This window comes from Balaenoptera borealis, assembly GCF_965194805.1.
Source record: "Balaenoptera borealis genome assembly, chromosome: 15".
In the NCBI taxonomy this organism is placed as follows: domain Eukaryota; kingdom Metazoa; phylum Chordata; class Mammalia; order Artiodactyla; family Balaenopteridae; genus Balaenoptera; species Balaenoptera borealis.
In genome coordinates, this window is record NC_138871.1 from 89,972,581 (window position 1) to 89,991,760 (window position 19,180).

General features: G+C 50.2%; 1 protein-coding gene across 1 annotated transcript; it reads left to right on the forward strand.

Moving 5' to 3' along the window:
- The first annotated feature begins 4,691 nt into the window (after window positions 1–4,691).
- ADI1 (acireductone dioxygenase 1) lies at window positions 4,692–16,874 on the forward strand. The gene is made up of 4 exons (XM_082356938.1): window positions 4,692–5,189; window positions 6,922–7,041; window positions 14,326–14,505; window positions 15,697–16,874. The coding sequence occupies exons 1-4, from the start codon at window positions 5,070–5,072 to the stop codon at window positions 15,814–15,816; spliced, it is 540 nt and encodes a 179-aa protein (XP_082213064.1). The 5' UTR covers window positions 4,692–5,069; the 3' UTR covers window positions 15,817–16,874.
- Window positions 16,875–19,180: the final 2,306 nt, after the last annotated feature.

Below are 19,180 nucleotides of genomic sequence, written 5' to 3' on the forward strand. Positions count from 1 at the left end.
GTGGAACACATTTAGAATTAGTGGATGCCACTCTAGAGTGGGGACAAGTTTTGTCACCATCAGACAATTTCTCCATGACAAACATCACCAGTTTTCAGAAGAGAGATAACATCAGCAGAGTTTCCTCAAAGTGTTTGACCTCAAAACCCTTTTTTTTGTCATTTTCCTCAACATATGTGACTTGGAACACATTTGGGGAAAGGCTTTATTGGAACAAGTGTTTGGGGGACAGTAGGATCCCAAAGATGACAAGTGAAGACGGGAGAGGTGACCTCACACTGGAATAAACATTCGGTTTTATTTTCATCCTGGAGGCACGAAGTTTTGGGATAATTCACTGACATGCTGTAAATACGCCTGCATTTCCCCCCCAGGAAAAGGAGGCTAAGGCTGTGTGGATGTCTTCGACCTCATTTCAGAGATGTATTAAGATCAAGAGAAACGTTTTCCTTTTAATTAGTTTGAACAAAATTTTGCTGACTGGGGCCTCTAGGCAGCTGGTCCTGAACATTCCTTCTTTGTTAAGAAATCCAGACTCGTGCTCCCTTTTTCAGCTGAAAAAATTTACATGCACAGATGGCTTGTTTCTCAGTTCAAAATCCCAGAACTTTTTGTAAAAATTAGTATCAGAATTTTTCAAATATACACACAAAAAGGAACAGTTTCACAGGCGTCCAATTCTCAGTCACCCAGCTCCATTCTGGTAAAGTTCTTGTCCTTTTATGTGCTGAGTTAGTGAACTTGCCAGGTCTTCTTGACTTGTGGGATCTGGGGCCGTCCCACTGGTTTCATTCCGTAGGTGTTACTGTTAACCCTACATTTATTGATGGATGGACCCTTGTGTTTCACAAAAAACTTTTATTTCTAGCTCTCGCTTTTAAAATGCTCTTGCAACAGTGCTTTTCGCCCAGGTGCTCTTTTGTAGCTTCTAGCTATTGCCATGTCCTCCATTATTTATTACACCCAATCTCCCTGAACATTTTCTATATTTTCCGGAAAGCCTTCCAGGTTCTTCCATTTAAAGACATTCACTCAAGTTTGGCCCTAATGGGAGAGGAGTTTAGACACAGCCTCCCGCTGTGGAACTGGGTTTGCTCTGGCCTCGCCCGGACTGGGCTTAGCCTGAGGGCCCGGGAGGGACGGGTGTTGAGCTGAAGACACGAAGGATGAGGAGCCGAGAGTCCTTTTGCTCGTCTCTTTTATTCTCTCTTAATTAGAAACTCTCCAAAAGTAGGAGAATCTGGCAGTTTGTATTTGTCGTGAGCATCCGCTACGCCGTCTGCCCAGCTGGTCCTTCTTTCCTGGGGCCACGCTGTCTCCCTGCCCATCCTGAGGCTGTGATGGGGCTGCCAGGCTCGGGGCTTCCCTGACGGCTGCCCACGTGGCCACAACCGGGCCTCGGGCTCCCACAGAGACCCACGGCGTGGACACGTGGCTCTTGCTGGGCCACCTGGAAACTTCCATGAGACCGGATGTCCAGACACTACATCAAGAGCTCCTTTTCCCTGAATTACAAGCAAACCGTTTCAGAGCTACTCGTGGCTGTTTCCTGACATGTACAAACAGCTCATCCCGGTGGATGAGAATTAAGCCAAAGCACAGAGAAAAGCTAGTTGGGATGTGGAGAGAGAGACAGACAGACAGACACAGGCAGAGACAGACAGAGACAGACAGGGCTGTTAAGTTCCTCCGAGCCCCAAAGCCAGTTGCGCTCAAGGCAAGGGATGCTCTAACCTTTCTCAGTATCGTGAGCCAGGACCTCTGTTTTGTTTCGTCTGCTTAAGCAGCTTGTTGGATTTCTGTCACCTGCACCCTAAGCAACAGAGCTGAGGGCTGCATTTTTTTTTTTTTTAATTATTGAAGTATAGTTGATTTACAGTGTTGTGTTAGTTTCAGGTGTACAACATAGTGACTCAGCATTTTTGCAGATTATACTCCATTGTAAGTTATTTCAAGACAATGGGTATAATTCCTTGGTGCTTCTCTATTTTACACATAGTGGTTTGGGTCTGTTCCAGAGAGCTGCGTTCTTAAAGGGCAGGTGAGCAGAGGAGAGCAGCTTGGTGAGGATGCCAGGACAGTACCCGCTTCCTCCCGGGCTGCGTGCTGCAGGAACGGGGTGAAGCCAGGTGGGTCACGTTGTTGCTGCCTGAGCGTGGCTTGGGCCGCAGCACAAAACTACCAGCAGTGATCGTGTCCTTCACAAGACAAAGCAAAACAAAGCCCCGTTTCTCTTAAGAATGTCCTGATGAAGTAGTAAAAATTATTAATTTTATTAATCTTGACCCCCCTTGAGTAGACATCTTTGTAATAGCCTCTGGGGCAAAGCAGGAAGCATACAGAAAGCATCTCTACTGTTCGCCAAAGTTCCCTGGTTGTTTTGAGGGAAAAAGCTCTTGTATGATTGAGCTGCAAGCAGAGCTTGCCACCAAATAACTATGGTTATTCCACCCAGGGTGTTTGGCAGACATTTTCCCCAAAATGAACTGAGCCTTTTATATATATATATAAATTTACTTTATTTTATTTATTTTTGGCTGTGTTGGGTCTTCGTTGCTGCGTGCAGGCTTTCTCTAGTTGGCGGCGAGCAGGGGCTACTCTTCGTTGCGGTGCACGGGCTTCTCATTGCGATGGCTTCTCTTGTTGCGGGGCACGGGCTCTAGGTGCACGGGCTTTAGTAGTTGTGGCGTGTGGGCTCAGTAGTTGTGGCGCACGGGCTTAGTTGCTCTGCGGCACGTGGGATCTTCCCAGACCAGGGATCAAGCCCGTGTCCCTTGCATAGGCAGGAGGACTCTTAACCATTGCACCACCACGGAAGTTCCGAGCCTGTCTTTTAAGAAAACAACTGACAGGACTCTCCTGGCGGTCCACTGGTTAAGACCCTGTGCTTCCAATGCAGGGGGCACGGGTTTGATCCCTGGTCGGGGAACTAAAATCCCACAAGCTGCACCATGAGGCCAAAAAAAAAAAAAAAAAAGAGGATATTTACTCTGAAAAATGGAAGTACGCAGGAGAAAAGTGCTTGGAGAAAGGAAGAGCAAGGAAGGAAGGTGGGACAACTGCATGTCAAAGCCTGGCAGCGAGGAGGAGCGGGAGATGCAGGCGGAGGCCCGGGCACGTGGAGGGCAGAGGACAAGAGGGAGAGGTGGGCAGGCGCCAGCCACACGGGCCGTGGAGCCAGGGCAGAGTTAGCAAGGAGGGTTAGAGTCGAGCAGTGACACGATCTGGTTTGTGTTTTTAAATACACGCTCTGCATAGGATGGACTGCAGCGGGGCAAAGATGGAAGCAGGCGGTCAATTTCAGTCGTCAGTTCCATGAGGCAAGAAGACAGGCAGGAGGAGCTGGGATGCAGGGATGTGAGTGGATTTGTGGTGTGTTTGGAAGGTCAGATCCACAGGATTTGCTGGTAGGTAGGACTGGATGTTGAGGGTGAGGGAGAGGAAACATGAAAACCCCTGGGCTTTTGGATCAAGGCACTGGGTGGTCGGTGCTGCTGTTTACGGAGTCGGCAAAGGACAGAGAGAAACATGTTTGGACGCGCGGGACTCGAGAGTTCGGTTTGGCCGCGTTAGTTTTGCGGTACTTATTAGCCCTGGGACACTCCACAATGTAGTGGTCATGCCGAGAGGAGCCAGAACTGGGTGGTGGTGGGGGGGAGTTAAGGAGCGAGCTGAAGGAACAGGGAGTGGCGGCTGTGATGAACTGGCTGATAAGAACAGAGGCTGTGATTGGATCTGGGAACCTGAGGGAGTGGTGAGAAGGGTGAGGAGGGGAGAAGAGAGCAGTGAGGGGCAGAAAGAAAGTGGGCAGTGATGTCTCCCGTGGAGCCCTGAAGGATGGGCAGTAATTGTCAAGTAAGGCGCTGGAGAGGCAGGCTCTCTAAGAAGGATGTGGGCACACACGTGCCCACACGTTGCATCCTGTATTTGCAGTCAGGGTGCAACAGAACAGAATGGAAATAAAAGTGTGCCCTTCACACAGTATTTCTGGAGGTTCTAGAGTCAGCTGTATGCTTTGGGGATGTGCTGTCTGAAAGCAGTCCAGCTTAAGTCCCACACGTGTTCTAGTTACCTGATTCCCTGTTAAAGACACTGGGGTGAATGGCTGAGATAAGCTGATCTCTTTGATTGATCGATTTGAAGAGATAGATAAACCTAGGCTGATTGAGCAGCTGGATTTTTTCCCCCCCTTGTCAGCTAAACTGATTAGAAATTCAAGGATTGGGAAGCTTGTATTTATTCTAGGACATGACATTATACAGGAAAAGGAGATGAAATGAAAAAGGAAGCAATTTAAAATTATAGGGTGGTACTGCAGACTGCTGATACTGTAAACATGGGGGGGGGGGTGGAGAGTACAATATCCCACCCTGAATGATGCCGGGGGTCCTCTGTGGTGACTTGATCTGGCTTCAAGCCACAACTGTGCACCATCTCAGCGGCACGCGCTTAACAAAAATCACTCTTTTTTTTGGCATTTGCTTTCTTCGCTGTAAAATACGAACTATTTAATCTCTGTATAAATTGCTTCACAAGATGGCGTCTGGATGTTCAAGGAGACTGTAGCCCTCACCCCGCGAGGCATGTGCGCGGTGCTCGAGGGCGCTGAATTTTACCCGATGCCGCGCACCGGGAACACAGTGCCGGCCAAGCAGCCCCTCCCCCGGCCGACTGAGCTCACGCAGGGCCGGGCCACACTCGGCCTCCTGCACGAGGAGCTGATTGACAGCCACGGGTGGGCGGTTGGCCCCGCTCAGGTTCGGCTCTGTGTGGTCACCGGGCCTGAGCCGAGCCGGCGGACAGCCCTCGGGGGACACCTGCCCCGCGCTCGGAGCCCATCCGCCGGCCCGCGGGAAGGAAGCCCTCGGCCCGGGGCCTTCGGAGCGCGTCCCGCCCGCTTTTTTTTCCCGCGCCGCCCTCCCTCCCTCCCTCACTACCTCCCTCCCGGCGGCTCCCGGGGGAGGGGTCGGGGGAGGGGCGGCCCGCGCGGGTCCCGGGCGCAGGTCCCAGGCTCAGACCGGCCCGAGCAGGTTCGGGGTCAGGCGGCGGCGCCGCCCCCGGGCCCGGCCATGGTGCAGGCCTGGTACATGGACAAGTCGGCCGACGACCCGCGGCGGCCCCACCGCGGGGGGCCCGCGCGCCCGGTCGGCCTGGAGCAGCTGCGCGGGCTCGGGGTCCTTTACTGGAAGGTACGCGGGACCGGGGGCGCGGTCGGGGTCTCCGGGGCGGGGTCGCGGGCGGGCGGGAGAGGCCTCCGTTCATAATCCCCGAGTTCCCCCGCGCCCTGGGGAACGGGGGCCGCCGCCAGGATGGGGCCCCGTGCGCCCTGCGCCCCGTGCATGCCCAGCGGCGGGGCCGGGGGTCGGCGCCCAGGCCGCGGTGCGCACTGCGCATGCTCAGTAGCGGGGTCGGGGGGGGGGGCGGGGTGTCGGCGCCCAGGGCGAGGCGGGGGGAGGGTGTGAGCGTTCGGAACGCGGCGGAGGGTCCGGTGCCGGCGGGGTCGTTGGCCGCCCGGGTTGAAGGCGGGACGGGCGGGGCGGGAGGGCTTGGGGTCCCTGCAGGGCCCGCGGCGAGGCGCCCCCCACGACCTCCTGGAAGGCGGTGTCTTCAGGGCAGTATCGTGTCTGTTCCGAGAAGAAAATAAGTTTGTTTTACTGCAAATCCCTGCCCTTCGGGTTTCGCGGTACATGTGACAGTTTAAGAGCAGGTGTGAGACAGCGGCCAACTTCTGAATGTACCCAAAGGATACAGTAAGACGCTGTAAAAGGCATCTTTGCGGTTTCCAGGAGGTCAAACCCAGTTTCTCCTGCCTTCTCGGTGTGCTCTGGGTGGTGAGGCAAAGGGCTGTCGACATTAAACTTCGTTTACTCGTCCTGTGTATTTTCGTACCTTTCTTAATAATCACCGCGCTTGGGCAGCGACAGCAGGGGGAGCCTTTTTGTCTGCTCTGTTGGTGCCGCCGCAGGGCGGTAGGAAGCGCTCGCACGCTCGGGGTTTGAAGGTGGATGGAGCCCTAGTGCACACTGTGTGGATCTGCTCATCTGGGGAGTCGTCTTTAGCAGCTAATGTATCGCTGACTAGTACTTTGAGGTGTTCTGAGTTTGCTATTCAGTAGTTGGGATGCCACGCGAATTTTATTGCAACATAAGGCAAAATACGTGAAATTCTTTGCCAGTAGTTTTAAGGAGGAGTTCATAGTAATGGTGCCTGGGGCCCACGGGGTGTGGTTCATGAAGAAGATGACATTAGAATTGGATGTTAAACAATTGACAGGATTGTGATAAGTGGAAACAGTGAAAGACCATTCCAGGCTGAGGAAGCAGTCAGGAGCAGGGGTGTGGGGCTGTGAAGCATCAGGTATTTTTGAAGAGCAGCCCATAATCGCATTTGGTTTAGAATGTAGGTGTTTTAAAAACAGGGAATAGGGACAGAGGAGTAGAAAAGGCAGTCGGGGCCAGGTGACAGAAGGCCTCTTGTCTCTGTCTAAGGAATTTGCCTTTTATTTGTAGGCTCTGACAGCTTCAGGTGTTTTGGCCCAGGGAAGCAAAGTAACCAAAGAGATGCCATGGAGAGATCAGTCAGCCTTGCAGAGTGGATTGGTGGCAGAGGAACAGGACACGGCGGTGTGGACAGGCTGGAGGCGATGAGAGCTTCCCCTGGGCTCCTGGCGGTGGGACTGGAATCCCCCAGGCAGGACCTTTGCAGAGAAGGGAGGTGGGAATTAAACACAACCGCGTAGTTTTTAGCTGTTATGGAGGGGAAAACCATTAAAAGAAATAGGGAAAGGAGGGGGAGAAAGGTTGGTTTAGTATGGACAAAGGACTAGATGATAAATTTGGAGTGTAGTCATACTGGAGATCCAGAAAGAGAATGTTTCGCTGTATTCATGTGACCTCCTGTTTGTGTTTTAAACTCTTTTAGCTGGATGCTGACAAATATGAGAATGATCCAGAATTAGAAAAGATCCGAAAAGAGAGAAACTACTCCTGGATGGACATAATAACCATATGCAAAGACAAACTACCAAATTACGAAGAAAAGGTAAGGGAGCTCTAAATTATTTGAAAAGGGGAATCATTATACTTGCTACTAATAAACAAGCTTTTCTTTCTTTTTTAATATCTTCATTTTGGTTTTATATCAGAGTAATGCTGGCCTCATAGAATAGGCTGCGAAATATTCCCTCCTTTTCAGTTTTTTGGAAGAGTATGTGTAGAATGGGTTTAATTTTTCCTTAAATGTTTGGCAGATTTACCAGTGAAGCCATATGGGCCTGGAGCTTTCTTTGTAGGAAGGTTTTTAGCTACAAATTCAATTTCTTTACCAGATATAGGGCTATCCAGAATATCTGTGTCTTGAATAATCTTAAGTAGTTTGTGTCCTTCAAGGCATTTGTCCATTCCATCTGAGTTGTCAGATTTATTGGCATGAAGTTATTCAGACTATTCTCTTATTACCGTCAAAATATCTGTAGAATCTGTAGTGCTGTCTCCTTCATTCCTGATATTGGTAATTTGTGTCCCTTCTCTCCTTTGCCCAAGTCCCGCTAGAAGTTTATCAATTTTATTGATCTTATCAAACAGCTTTTGGTTTCATTGATTTTTCTCTGTTGTTTTTCTGTTCTCTATTTTCTTGAATTCTGCTCTTGTCTTTATTTGCCTTCTTCTACTCACCTTGGGTTTAATTTGCTCTTCTTTTTCTAATTTTTTAAAGTGGATGCTGAGGTCATTGACATGAAGCCTTCCTTCTTTTTTAATATAGGTGTTTAGTTCTGTAAATGTTCCCCTACGTGCTGCTTGAGTGGCATCACACAAATTTTGTTTGGTATTTTCATTTTCATTCAATTTAGAATATCTCCTAATTAACTTCCTTTTTGATTTCTTCTTTGAACTATGTAGGTTTCTTGACATATGTTAGTTTCCAGTTATTTGGGGACTTTTCCAGAGATTTGTCTTCTATTAGTTTCTGATTTAGTTCCACTGTAGTGAGAGAGTGTATTTTGTATGACTTGAGTCCTTGTAAATATGTTGAGTCTTGTTTTGTGGGCCAGAATATAGTCCATCTTGGTGAATGCGCCATGTGAGCTTGAGAAGAATGTGTGTTCTGCTGTTGCTGGTTGAAGTATTCTGTGAATGTCAATTATTTCCGGTTGATTGATGGTGCCGTTCAGTTCAACTGTATCCTTCCTGTTGTTAGAGGCATACCTGTTCAAGACTGTTATGTCCTCTTGGAGATTCGACCCTTTTGTCATTACATAGTATACACCTTTATCCCTTATGAGTTTCTTGCACTGAAGTCTGCTTTGTCTGAAAGTAATGTAGCTCCTTGAGCTTTCTTTTGATTAGTGTTAACATGGTGTTTCTTTCTCCAGATCTTCACTTTTAACCTATTTGTGTATTTATATTTAAAGTGGATTTCCCATAGATGGCATATAGTTAGAGGGTTTTTTGTTTGTTTGTTTTTTGTTTTTTATCTATTCTGACAGTCTCTGTCTTCTAATTGATGGATTTAAACCATTCACATTAAATTGATTATTGATGTGGCTGGATTGATATATACCATATTTGTAACTTTTAATTTATTATACTTGTCCTTTATTATTTAAAAAATATACCCCTCTTTTTCTTCCTTGTCTGATTTTAATTGAGCATTTTGTGTGATTCTGTTTTCTTTCCTCTTAGCTTATCATTTAAAAAAATGTTTTAGTGGTTGCCTTAGAGTTTTATATTCTGGACATAAAACCCAGGAAACTCTGGGGCTCCCCTTAACACTGGGCTTCCCACGCCAGTCCACGCTTATCCTCCTGCAGTTCGTCAAGATGACCCCGTAGGTGTTCCTACCAGCTCAGGCTTCAGAGGCTTCTGCTCTAGGTAAACTGATCTCAGCTGTGACTCTGGGTTCACCTCTGTCTGAGAATTCAGGGTAACGCTTTGCCCTGTGACGTCAGTCCCCTGATGGATCTGAGAACAGTCATTGATTTCAGTTTGTTAAGTTGTTTTCTTGTTGTGAGCGTGGGAGTGACAACTTCCAAGCTCTTTACCTGTCGGACCAGAAACCAGAAGTCCTCTCCTTGACTTATCCACCTGCCTTCAAGAATTGTTACCACTTCATGTGTTGGAAGAACCTTAAAGTCATATGCTTCCTTTTCTCCCCTCCCTATCTTTGTGCTATTATTGTCAAACATTTTACTTTTATAAACCCCACACTCTATTGTTTTTATTTTCAAGTAGTAAATTATATTGTGAAGAGGTTTAAATCATATTTAAAAGTACTCTTTAGTTACCGTATAGTTAGCATTTCTGGTGCCCCTTACTCTGTTGCATAAGTCCATGTTTCCATTTGGAAACTCAGGTCTGAGTTGGTCTTGGTTGATTGATTTATCTTCTGGTTAAAGGTTATGTTTTCTCGCTTCTTTGCATGTCTGGTAATTTTTGATTGATGCCAGACATTGTGATTTTGTTCCCTGGGTGCTGGATATTGTTGTATCAGTATAAATATTCTTGAGTTTTGTTCTAGAATGCATGTAAGCTTATTGGAAACAGTTTTATCCTTTTGGGTCTTTCCTTTAAGATTTGTTAGGTAGACCAACCTATAGCTAATTATTCCCCACTAATGAAGCACAGTTCCTTTGTGTACACCACACAAAGCCCCGTGCATAGTGAGGTTTTTCCAGTCTGACTGGTAGGACAGACACTGTTCCTGGAGCGGTGTCAGTGCCAGGAACTGTTCCTTTCAATCCTGAAGAATCGAATGGTTCTTTTCCCAGCCTCAGGTAGTTTTCTTAGGCACATGCGTGTTCTGATGCGCTCTCAGAAGAACACTGGAGGGAGATCCTGTGCGGGTCTTTGGGATTTTCTCTGTGAAGTTCTCTCCTCGGGTACTCCCGTCTTGCATACTAGCTCCTTGGTCTCCCCAGATTCTCAGCTCTGCTCTTCAGCCCAGGGTGCTCTGCCTGGGTCCCCTGCTCCCCGCACCACCGCCTGAGAACTCTCTCAAGGTGTAACTAGAGGAGGAGCGGGGTTCCCTCTCTTGTTTCCGTCTCACGGGTCACTTTCTTCCCTTTCCTGGTGTCTGGTGTTCTGCAAACCATTATTTCTTATATTGTGTTTGTTTTGATTGTTGGAGGTGGGAGGGGAAATCCAGTTTCTGCTACCCCACCTCATATGGAAGTGAAGTCAGGGTTTTTTTAAGTTGTTAGTTTTATGGTAATTCCCGGGTGCCCGTTAATAAAGAAACTCACTGATCCTTGGCAAAATGAGAAAACAGATGTGCAGAGTTTTTAATAAGTTAAACGACTGCCTTGTTTTTGAAATTGTTATCTTTGCTTTCTCAGGAATAAGGTGACTCCTTTATGAAACAATAGCGACAATAATAGTTGTTTTAGAATTTTTCTTTCTTGACAAAAGTTGGCAGCTGTGTTGGTCCCAAGACTTTTTCTTTCATCGTGCTGAGCTATGAACTGTGAAGCTACGGCCTTAGATCACTGAGCTTTAGCCTCTTAATCTTATCATTGGACACCTGGAGGGGACCGCTTCCCATGGTCATGTTGATAAAGCCAGGCCCAGAACCCAGGTCCTCCTCCTGGTCTCAGGCTCTCTCTGCTGAACCCGCCAGGAAGGCTCCCTTCCGTTAGCTTGGACGTCTTCTGTGTGTGTGTTCCTGAAAAAGAAAATAGAAGTAGGTGAACCAACACTTAACACGTTGACCGAAGAATGAAAGTGGTGCAGCAACACCGAAATTGTTTAAAATAGATGTGTTTTGTGGTTTTTATCTCCTTACTTTGTTCTATATCAAATTATTCTTGTCACTCAGAGTACAAATATTATAACACCTTACAAAACGATGGAAGTTTTCACCAAGTGCCCTGGTGAGTCATGAGATCCTCCGAGATTTAAATGGTGTTTTCTAACTTGGAATTTTAGACTTCCCGTCTTCCACAGAAGGGGCTCATATATTGTAAATGCTAGTAGTTAGACTATTTTTATCATTACCATCTTGTAGAATAGCTTCTCTCCTGAAATAAAACCCTGTTCCTAATATAGGCTTATCTCTCTTGTTCTTCTAAAACAAACTTCTTTATTATCTGATTATCTCGTGTTTGCCTTAGGTTTCCTCGTGGTTAGACTCAGGTTATGCGTTTTTGGCAGGAATTCTACAGAAGTGGTGTTGTGTCTGCCCTGGGTACCCTGTCGGGAGGCACGTGCTGTCAGAGGGTCGTGTCACCGGTGATGCTAAACTTGGTTAGGCTGGTGCCCATCACGTTTCTGTGTTGTGAAGTGACCATTTTTTCCCCTGTGTAACGAATAAGAAATTTGTGGAGAGTTACTTTTCGACTGTGAATACCGTGTTTTCTATCAAACTTTGACTCGGCGATTTTAGTAAATCCTGATGATTCCTGCCTGAAACAGCATCACTGTCAGGGTAAGAACGGTGGCCTTCCAGCCATCGTCCTCCTGTACTGAGTTGGCCTCTCCGTTCTCTGCTGTTGATTTACATCAATACGGGCTTATGGAGTCTTATTTTCCTCATGGCTCTGTAGTCCATTCCTGCCGTGATCCACTTTGATGTTCAGATTGTTCCAGACTTGGCAAGTGGGCACCCCTCTCAGTGGCCCCTGCCCTCCTGACGCGTCCCCTCATGTTTATCAGCACTTCCGTGCTTTCTGGGTCAGCGTGTTCCAGGCTTTTCCCCTGAGCCGGCCCTGGAATCGGCTGTTCTTCCGGGGACTTGGAAACCCAGACGGTGCTTGGTGCCCTCATTGCTACTCTGGGGTCAGTGCCCCAGGTCCTTCCGCCAGCTGGATGAGTACAGAGAGAGAGAGAGTGTGTGTGTGTGTGTGTGTCTACTTGTGTGTATTGTGTCCGTGTGCATATGTGTGTCCCCGTGTGTGTATGTGTACTTGTGTGTGTGTCCGTGTATGTATTGTCTCTGTGTGTATGTCCGCGTGTGTATATTTGTGTGTGTCTCTGTGTCCGTGTGTGTGTGTCCGTGTGCATATGTGTGTGTGTTTGTGTCATCTGTGTGTGTCCGTGTGTGTACGTATGTGTATGTATGTGAGTGTGTCCGTGTGTATATGTGTGTCCGTGACTGTATGTGTGTGTCCGTTTGTGTGTGTGTGCACGTGTGTCCCTGTGTGTCCGTGTATGTGTCCCTGTGTGTCCGTTTGTATGTGTGTGTGTCCATGTGTGTCCGTTTGTATGTGTGTGTCCGTGTGTGTGTGTGTGCGTGTGTCCCTGTGTGTCCGTGTGTGTGTCCATGTGTGTCCGTTTGTATGTGTGTCTGTGTGCGCGTGTGTCCCTGTGTGTCTGTGTGTGTATGTGTCTATGTGTGTCCTTTGTATGTGTGTGTCCCCCCGTGTGTATGTGTGTCCGTGTGTATGTGTGTGTCCCCGTGTGTGTGTCCGTGTGTCTGTGTGTGTCTGTGTGCGCATGTGTCCCTGTGTGTCTGTGTGTGTATGTGTGTCTATGTGTGTCCGTTTGTATGTGTGTGTCCGTGTGTGTCCATGTGTGTGTGTGTCCCCGTGTGTGTGTCTGTGTGCGCGTGTGTCCCTGTGTGTGTATGTGTGCCCCCGTGTGTGTGTGTGTCCGTGTGAGAGAAATCGTTGGTTCACGCTGATGCCTCAGAGTCCCGTCACGCTCCTCAGGACCGCTCCTCAGTCTGTAGAGAGAGACTCGGCTCTCTGTCCTCCCTCAGCAAGAACGCGGCGCCAGTCCCATCGCTCCTTCTACACACCCCGTGGTTCCGGGATGGCAGCCGCACCCACACCGTTCTGAACAGCAGGCCGGTCCCTGGAGCTCCAGGCTTGTTTGTGGTCCTGTCTCAGACTGAGGATGTTGTCAAAGTAATGTGTTCAGAAGGTACTTAGATGAGTTTTCTCATCCTTCTTTGGTTATGAGTATATCGCTTGATTTCAGACTTATGGCCCCCCTCCCCGCCCCCAAGCTTGTTTTCACTTTATTTATGTCTCTGTACAACATAACTAGGTTCTGAAGCCAAAATTATACAACAAGGCAGATCCGTCTCCCCGCCGCCTCCACGCCGTCCCGCCGACCCCCCGTCGTGAGCCGCGCTCCTGGTCTCCGGTGATCGTGATGGCGCTCACGGACGCTGTGTATTCTCCCGCTCTCTGCTTGGGCCTTTGCATTGTTTCCAGTGTCTTACAGCCAGTACGGCAGGGCGTAACGTGTGCATATTGTGTGTCGCCAGGGCGTCTCTTCAGGGTGAACCCCACGAGGGGTGCGGGGTCAGCGCATGCTCAGTTGTGCTGACCCTCCAGGGGCTCTGGGCCCCGAGCAGCGGGGGCCCGTCCTCGCAGCCTCACCAGCCCACGGGGTTGACAGGGAGGTGTTCATGTGCTTTACTCTGTCAGTGGTGATTTTCCAAACATCTGTGGATTTTCCAGAAATGTGCAGACATTATTCGAGGAAAGCTTTACAACTCCTGCGCAGGAGGGGGAGAGATGGGAGATCATAACCAGGCAAGATGGGCGTTTACTGTAGAATTCCTTCAACTTTTTTGTGTATTTGAATATTTTTATTATAAAACATTAGAGGGATAAAGATCTGAAAAACACAAAAGTACATTTGGACAAGTGGAAAGTGTTTGTTGAGATGGTGACTGCCTTCCTCAGATGCACACGTGGCTTCTGATCTGCCCATGTGATCAGTGCGACTGCCGTGTGCATTTGATCTCGTGATGGTGTGTGCGTGTGATCACGTGACGTGTGTGATCAGCATGATGGAGTGTGTGATCACGTGATGTGTGTGATCACGTGATGTGTGTGATCAGCATGATGGTGTGCGTGTGATCACGTGACGTGTGATCAGCATGATGGAGTGTGTGTGATCACGTGATGTGTGTGTTCGTGTGATCAGCATGATGGTGTGTGCGTGTGATCACGTGACGTGTGTGATCAGCATGATGGTGCGTGTGATCATGTGACGTGTGTGTGCGTGTGATCAGCGTGCCTGCCGTGTGCGGTGCAGGAGCCAGGATGTCTGCGTGGGAGTCTAGGCTCTACACCCCCAGGCTGTGTGATGTTGGGCTGGCGACATAGCCTCTCTGAGCCACACCCTCATCTGTCAAACGGGGGTGACAGAGAGCTCCTGAAGGAGTTGGTAATATAAGCTACTGAGAACGCTGCCCGGCACGTGGTAAGTGCTGTGTGCTCATTCTTTCTTTTCCTGCTCGTCCACCGGTAGGTTTCATGAAACATTCTAGCTCCCGCCCCCTCGTACGTGTGATGATATTTCTTATCTTGTGGAGCGCGTGTCTGGCACCTCAGTCCTGGTCTTCAGGGCTCACGAGAACCCCCTCCTGCTCTAGATTAAGATGTTTTATGAGGAGCATTTACACCTGGATGATGAGATTCGCTACATCCTGGACGGCAGTGGGTACTTCGACGTAAGGGATAAAGAGGACAGGTGGATCCGGATCTTCATGGAGAAGGGAGACATGATCACTCTCCCCGCCGGGATATACCACCGCTTCACGCTGGACGAGAAGGTGGGCCTGTGGTCCTCTCTGCTGGGGCCTGGTCTGTGCGCGGACGTGGACACTCAGCCCTGCCGCCTGAGGCGAGGATGCCACCTCTGAGCGAGCGGCCGGCGCCGCGGGGACCCCGCCCGCCCGGGCCGTGCACGCAGGTCAGCGGGAGGCATCCGTCCAGGGGTCCGGCTTTGTGCGGGTCTCAGGGTCGCTGCCCCCTCGTCATTTTAAGAGCATTCCAGTTGGGCCTGAACAGTCGTGCACTAGAGCCATCAAGACCGGCCACAGAAGCAGGAATAGGGCGGCTCTGAGGGTCTCTGGGTGTGATTCGGACGAATCTGAGGTTTAGCACGATTTTTGGCTAGGAAATGAACGCACTAGGTTTACAACTCAGGATTATGAGACGGTGTGTGAAGAAGAGTCGCCTTGTCACCCCTGTTCCCAGCGCCCAGTATCTCTCCCTGAAAGTAACCACTATTATGTCCTTAAAAATCTGCTTAAAAAAAAAAAAAAAAAAAAAATCTGCTTAGAGCGATGTCACCCATATCAGGCGAATGTGAGTTTTCTTTCCCTTTTCCTCAGGAGGTAGCCGACTTCTATAGGTGGGGCTGCATTTTCCTTTTTTCTGCTCGCGGTGCTTTGGGATCGTTTCGTTTCAGGATGTAAAGGGCCTCGTTCCTGTTTACAGCTGCCTGGTGTCCACTGTGGGACGTACCCTGATTTATCCCATTGACGGGTGACCCCTAAAGATGGGTACGCCAACTGTTTCCAGTTTTTTGCTGTTGTAAACGGTGCCGTAATAAGTAACCTCACACATTCGTCATTTTGTACTTATGTGAGTGTACCTGAGGGATAAATTCCTGCAAGTGAACCCTGGATGGACAGGTGCGCACGTTTCTATCGTGACGCAGGCTGCCCTCCCTTCTAATTCGTGGGAAACCGGTGCCAAAGGAAGCAGGAGGGGAGGAGGGGACTCGCCCAGGCGGGGTCAGCGCTCTCGGCTGGTGTGTTTGCCGAGGGAGTGCGGGGTCAGCGCTGAGCTGGAGCTGCAGATGCTTTGGCCGCCCGAGCACGAGGCCTTCTCGCCGTGGCACCGACACTGCCTTTCAGAAGATGGAAGAAAGTGCTAAGACGCAGGGATAAAACAGCAAGGAGCGTTAACCTCCGTAGCTGGTCTAACCGTTGCTGCTGTGTTTGCTTGTTTTCTAGAACTACGTGAAGGCCATGCGGCTGTTTGTGGGAGACCCAGTGTGGACGGCGTACAACCGGCCGGCTGACCACTTCGAGGCCCGCGGGCAGTACCTAGAGTTTCTGGCACAGACGGCCTAGCGGTGCCCTGGGGCCTGGTGCACCCCGGCCCCCCTTGTGAAGGTCCCAGACCTGATAGCAGCAGAAAATCAGTCGTATTCTCTTTGCTTTTGTGTTGTAGACTTGAGGGTAGGTGAGCTTTCCTCTGCAAGATTGTTGGATCAGAATATGTTTTAATGGGAGCAGCTGTAGAACCGGTTTGTACGTGGAAGCACCTGTGGAGCTCTGGGCAAATCCACTCATTTTCTCTGATTCAGGATCAGTGGTCAGTGGCCCTGTGTCAGCTCGTGCCTTCAGCTGTGACCCAGTGAGTTTCAGCGCCCCAAACGCAGCCACTTAGCTGCCCCATCTGGACCCGATTCTTGGACTTTAAGCAGATACCAGGCGAGGCCACGCCTGCCCTGTGCGGAGGAGTGACAGTGGATGACAGTACTGTACAGAGAGAAGACGCTTTTCTCCCAAAACACGGGGAGGCTGGGTAGGGGGTGCTGTGGGGACGAGCTGGCGTGTTAGGGGGCCCTCGCTTGATTATGCCACGTTCTTGTTCAAGATAAAGTAGCTGCCCTAATGTTAGGCTTGTGGCTTGGAGTTACCTTATATGCTGGTACATATGGTTCCTTAAAATCATCCCATTTAGATCCTTTGTGGGATTGTATGTGTGTATAATTAATTTTTATTTTATCTGGGTTATTACTTGTTCCAGGTGAGATTTCTAGGTTAAACTCCGTACAGTAAATCTCTTTTACAATCAAGCCTTTGAATTTTAACAGAAAAACTTGTACCTTTTTTTTTTAGTTAACAATTCTGAGATACAGTTATACGTAATTCGTTATAACCATAGAAAAACCCTAAATTAACCTCATGTTTGAAGGGCAGTTTGCTTTAAGTATTTTTTTTAAACTGGATTAAAAATCTTTATGTTAAAAGTGATCTGTCGGGACTTCCCTGGTGGTCCAGTGGTTAAGACTCTGCGCTCCCGATGCAGGGGACATGGGTTCGATCCCTGGTCTAAGATCAAACTGGGAACTAAGATCCCACATGCCGCGCAGCGCGGCCAAATTAAAAAAAAAGAAAAGCGATCTGTCATCACTTCCACATTGTTCTTGGGGGCGTGTGTCCACGGCACAGAGGAAATTCTGAATTTTAGGATTAACGCGGCAGCACGATGATACCACCACCAGCCCCCCAGGGCCCCGCGTGCTGCACCTCCCCATCCTCCCCGTGACGGGGCTCCGGGGACGCCTCGAGCAAGGGCGGCGCCTTCCGCAGGCCTGGCTCGGCGCTGGAGAGCACGGTCCTTCGTGCGTCAGTCAGGCCGCTACGTCGGGGTCTCCCGGGAGCTCGCGGCTGTGGGCTGAGCTGGCCGTCTGGAGCCAGGTGCGCCCGCTTGCTGAGTAAGACACGTCTCCACGTGCTGTTTTACAAACGTGTCCTCTCTCGAAAGGCATGTAGCACTTCCTGGAGGGCGGCGTACGGCTGGGATGTGATGAGCCAGAACGCGAATTATTGCCCTCGGGTGTAGCTTCGCACTGGTTCACGCGTCGGCACCTTCCCCTCGTTCCTACTGAGGGTGTCTGCCGTGCACCCCGACCGTGCGAGGAGACAGCCCGGTTTGGGCCCGTGCCGTGGCTTCCCTCCAGAGGCCGGCGTGGCCAAGCCAGGAAACGGCCAACCTTGTCCTGTCGTGATCCAGATGAAACATGAAGCAAACTGACGTTTTAGCCGCTCGGGACTTTCCCTGCTTGAAAGCCAGCCTCCAAGGCTCCTGCCTTCCTACGGTGTTCCCGCTCTGTGTGCTTCGTCCGCGGCTCCTGAGTGGGCGCGGCCACGTCGTCTCTGACGTTTATCCAGAAGGAAGGGTGGTGGGCGAGCAGGGCAGCCCCCGGCCTCTGTTGGACAGAGCCTCCCGGCCAGGTGCTCCACTGATTGTCGCTAATTAGAAGCAGGTAGAGCTTTGCGGGTATTTAGCTGTTTCTGCCCTTCAGATAAGCGTTCTCATCTCCTCGTTCTGTTCACACCCACAGAGAAGTTGTAAGTATATGACAGCGAATTTCCCTATATTTACTTTCATCTGTGTTCACTCACGTACCAGTGATATTACTGTATACGTTTTGAAATGTAAGCTATTTATAATCTATTGAGAGAAAAAATGCAGTCTCCTTTCGGTAACAATTTATCTACATACATTACACGAAGAAAAATATTCTCAGTAGTTTTCTCTGGATAGTAAAATGATAGATTACTGGTTACGTTTTTAGTTTTTGTCCATATATAGTTGATCATTTGTCTACAGAGAACACAGTAAGCTACTCGTCTGAACTCTCAATGTTAAGACTCCTAAGTCGGCCTCCAACAGAGAGAAGGGAGTGTGGTGGTCTCGTCAGGACTGGGATTGGGGTGAAGCAGGAAGGGCTGCGGGGGGCTTGGGGCGCAACCACCCCACGTCTCTCTCGGTTTGCTTTCTGGGTCCCTGTTTCTCGTGTCTTGTCCCCGGGCCCCGTGTCCTAATTTTTGGTTGAGAAAACATGGCCGCTAGATTCAATTCTTGCATCAAAGTAGTGCTTTAAAATATGAAAGTGTCGGATGCCGATCTTGCCAGAACGAGTCAGTTGTATGTACGAAGCCCAGGTGCAGCCTCCTGTCTATCTAGTGTGGCTTCCCTGCCACTCGGCCGCCTCCCACTCCCCACCCTCCGGTTCCCACCAGGCTCAGGAAAACCAGACGTTTACACCCAGAAGCTGGTGGTAGTGCTTAGAGAACTGGGAGGAAGCATTCGTTTGGACCGAATTGTTGGTAAGCCCCAGATGGCTTTTCGGTTTCCTTGGGACGAGTTATCCCGAGTGGAGGTGGAGTCAATCTTTGTTTAAGGAGGTACTGATGGGATGACCAGCAGAAACGCAAACGAGGGCGGTGCTCAGCCGCACCAGGTGTGCTGATCTGCCGGAAGTCAGGAGCAGAGCACCCCCCCCCCCCCCCCCCCGCCTCCCCCGTCCCTGCAGGCAGAGCCAGAACTCAGACAGGCGAGCAGGGCAGGAGGAGGTGGTGCCCGGGTCGAGCATCCCGGGGCTGGCGCGGGGGGGGGGGGGGCACGTGGAGGCTGGTGGGCAGGCGCTGAGGGGAGGGCTGACGCCTGCTGCCAACGAGGCGTAGCCCAGGTGATCGGCCTCGTCCCACCGGGGACCCCGATCCTGTGCTGCTCCCAGGAGCTCAGGCCTCGCAGGGCCGGCGGGAGTGCATCCGGGCGACGGGCAGGTGCCTGACCCTCAATCCCGCAGGTCGGCTTCATCCTCTACCCCTCCCGCCGGGGAACTCGGTGCAGACGGGTTTGGGGCCTCGCTCCTCGCAGCCCACTGCCCGGGAGGGGTGGGTCTCTGCCCAGCTCTTG

What these genes read in the sequence shown, in the direction of transcription:
- ADI1 (XM_082356938.1), top strand. Translation starts at nt 5,070, where the DNA reads ATGGTGCAGGCCTGGTACATGGACAAGTCGGCCGACGACCCGCGGCGG. An exon ending in TCGGGGTCCTTTACTGGAAG is followed by an intron (nt 5,190 to 6,921) that starts GTACGCGGGACC and finishes AAACTCTTTTAG; the next exon opens with CTGGATGCTGACAAATATGA. An exon ending in GCTTCACGCTGGACGAGAAG is followed by an intron (nt 14,506 to 15,696) that starts GTGGGCCTGTGG and finishes CTTGTTTTCTAG; the next exon opens with AACTACGTGAAGGCCATGCG.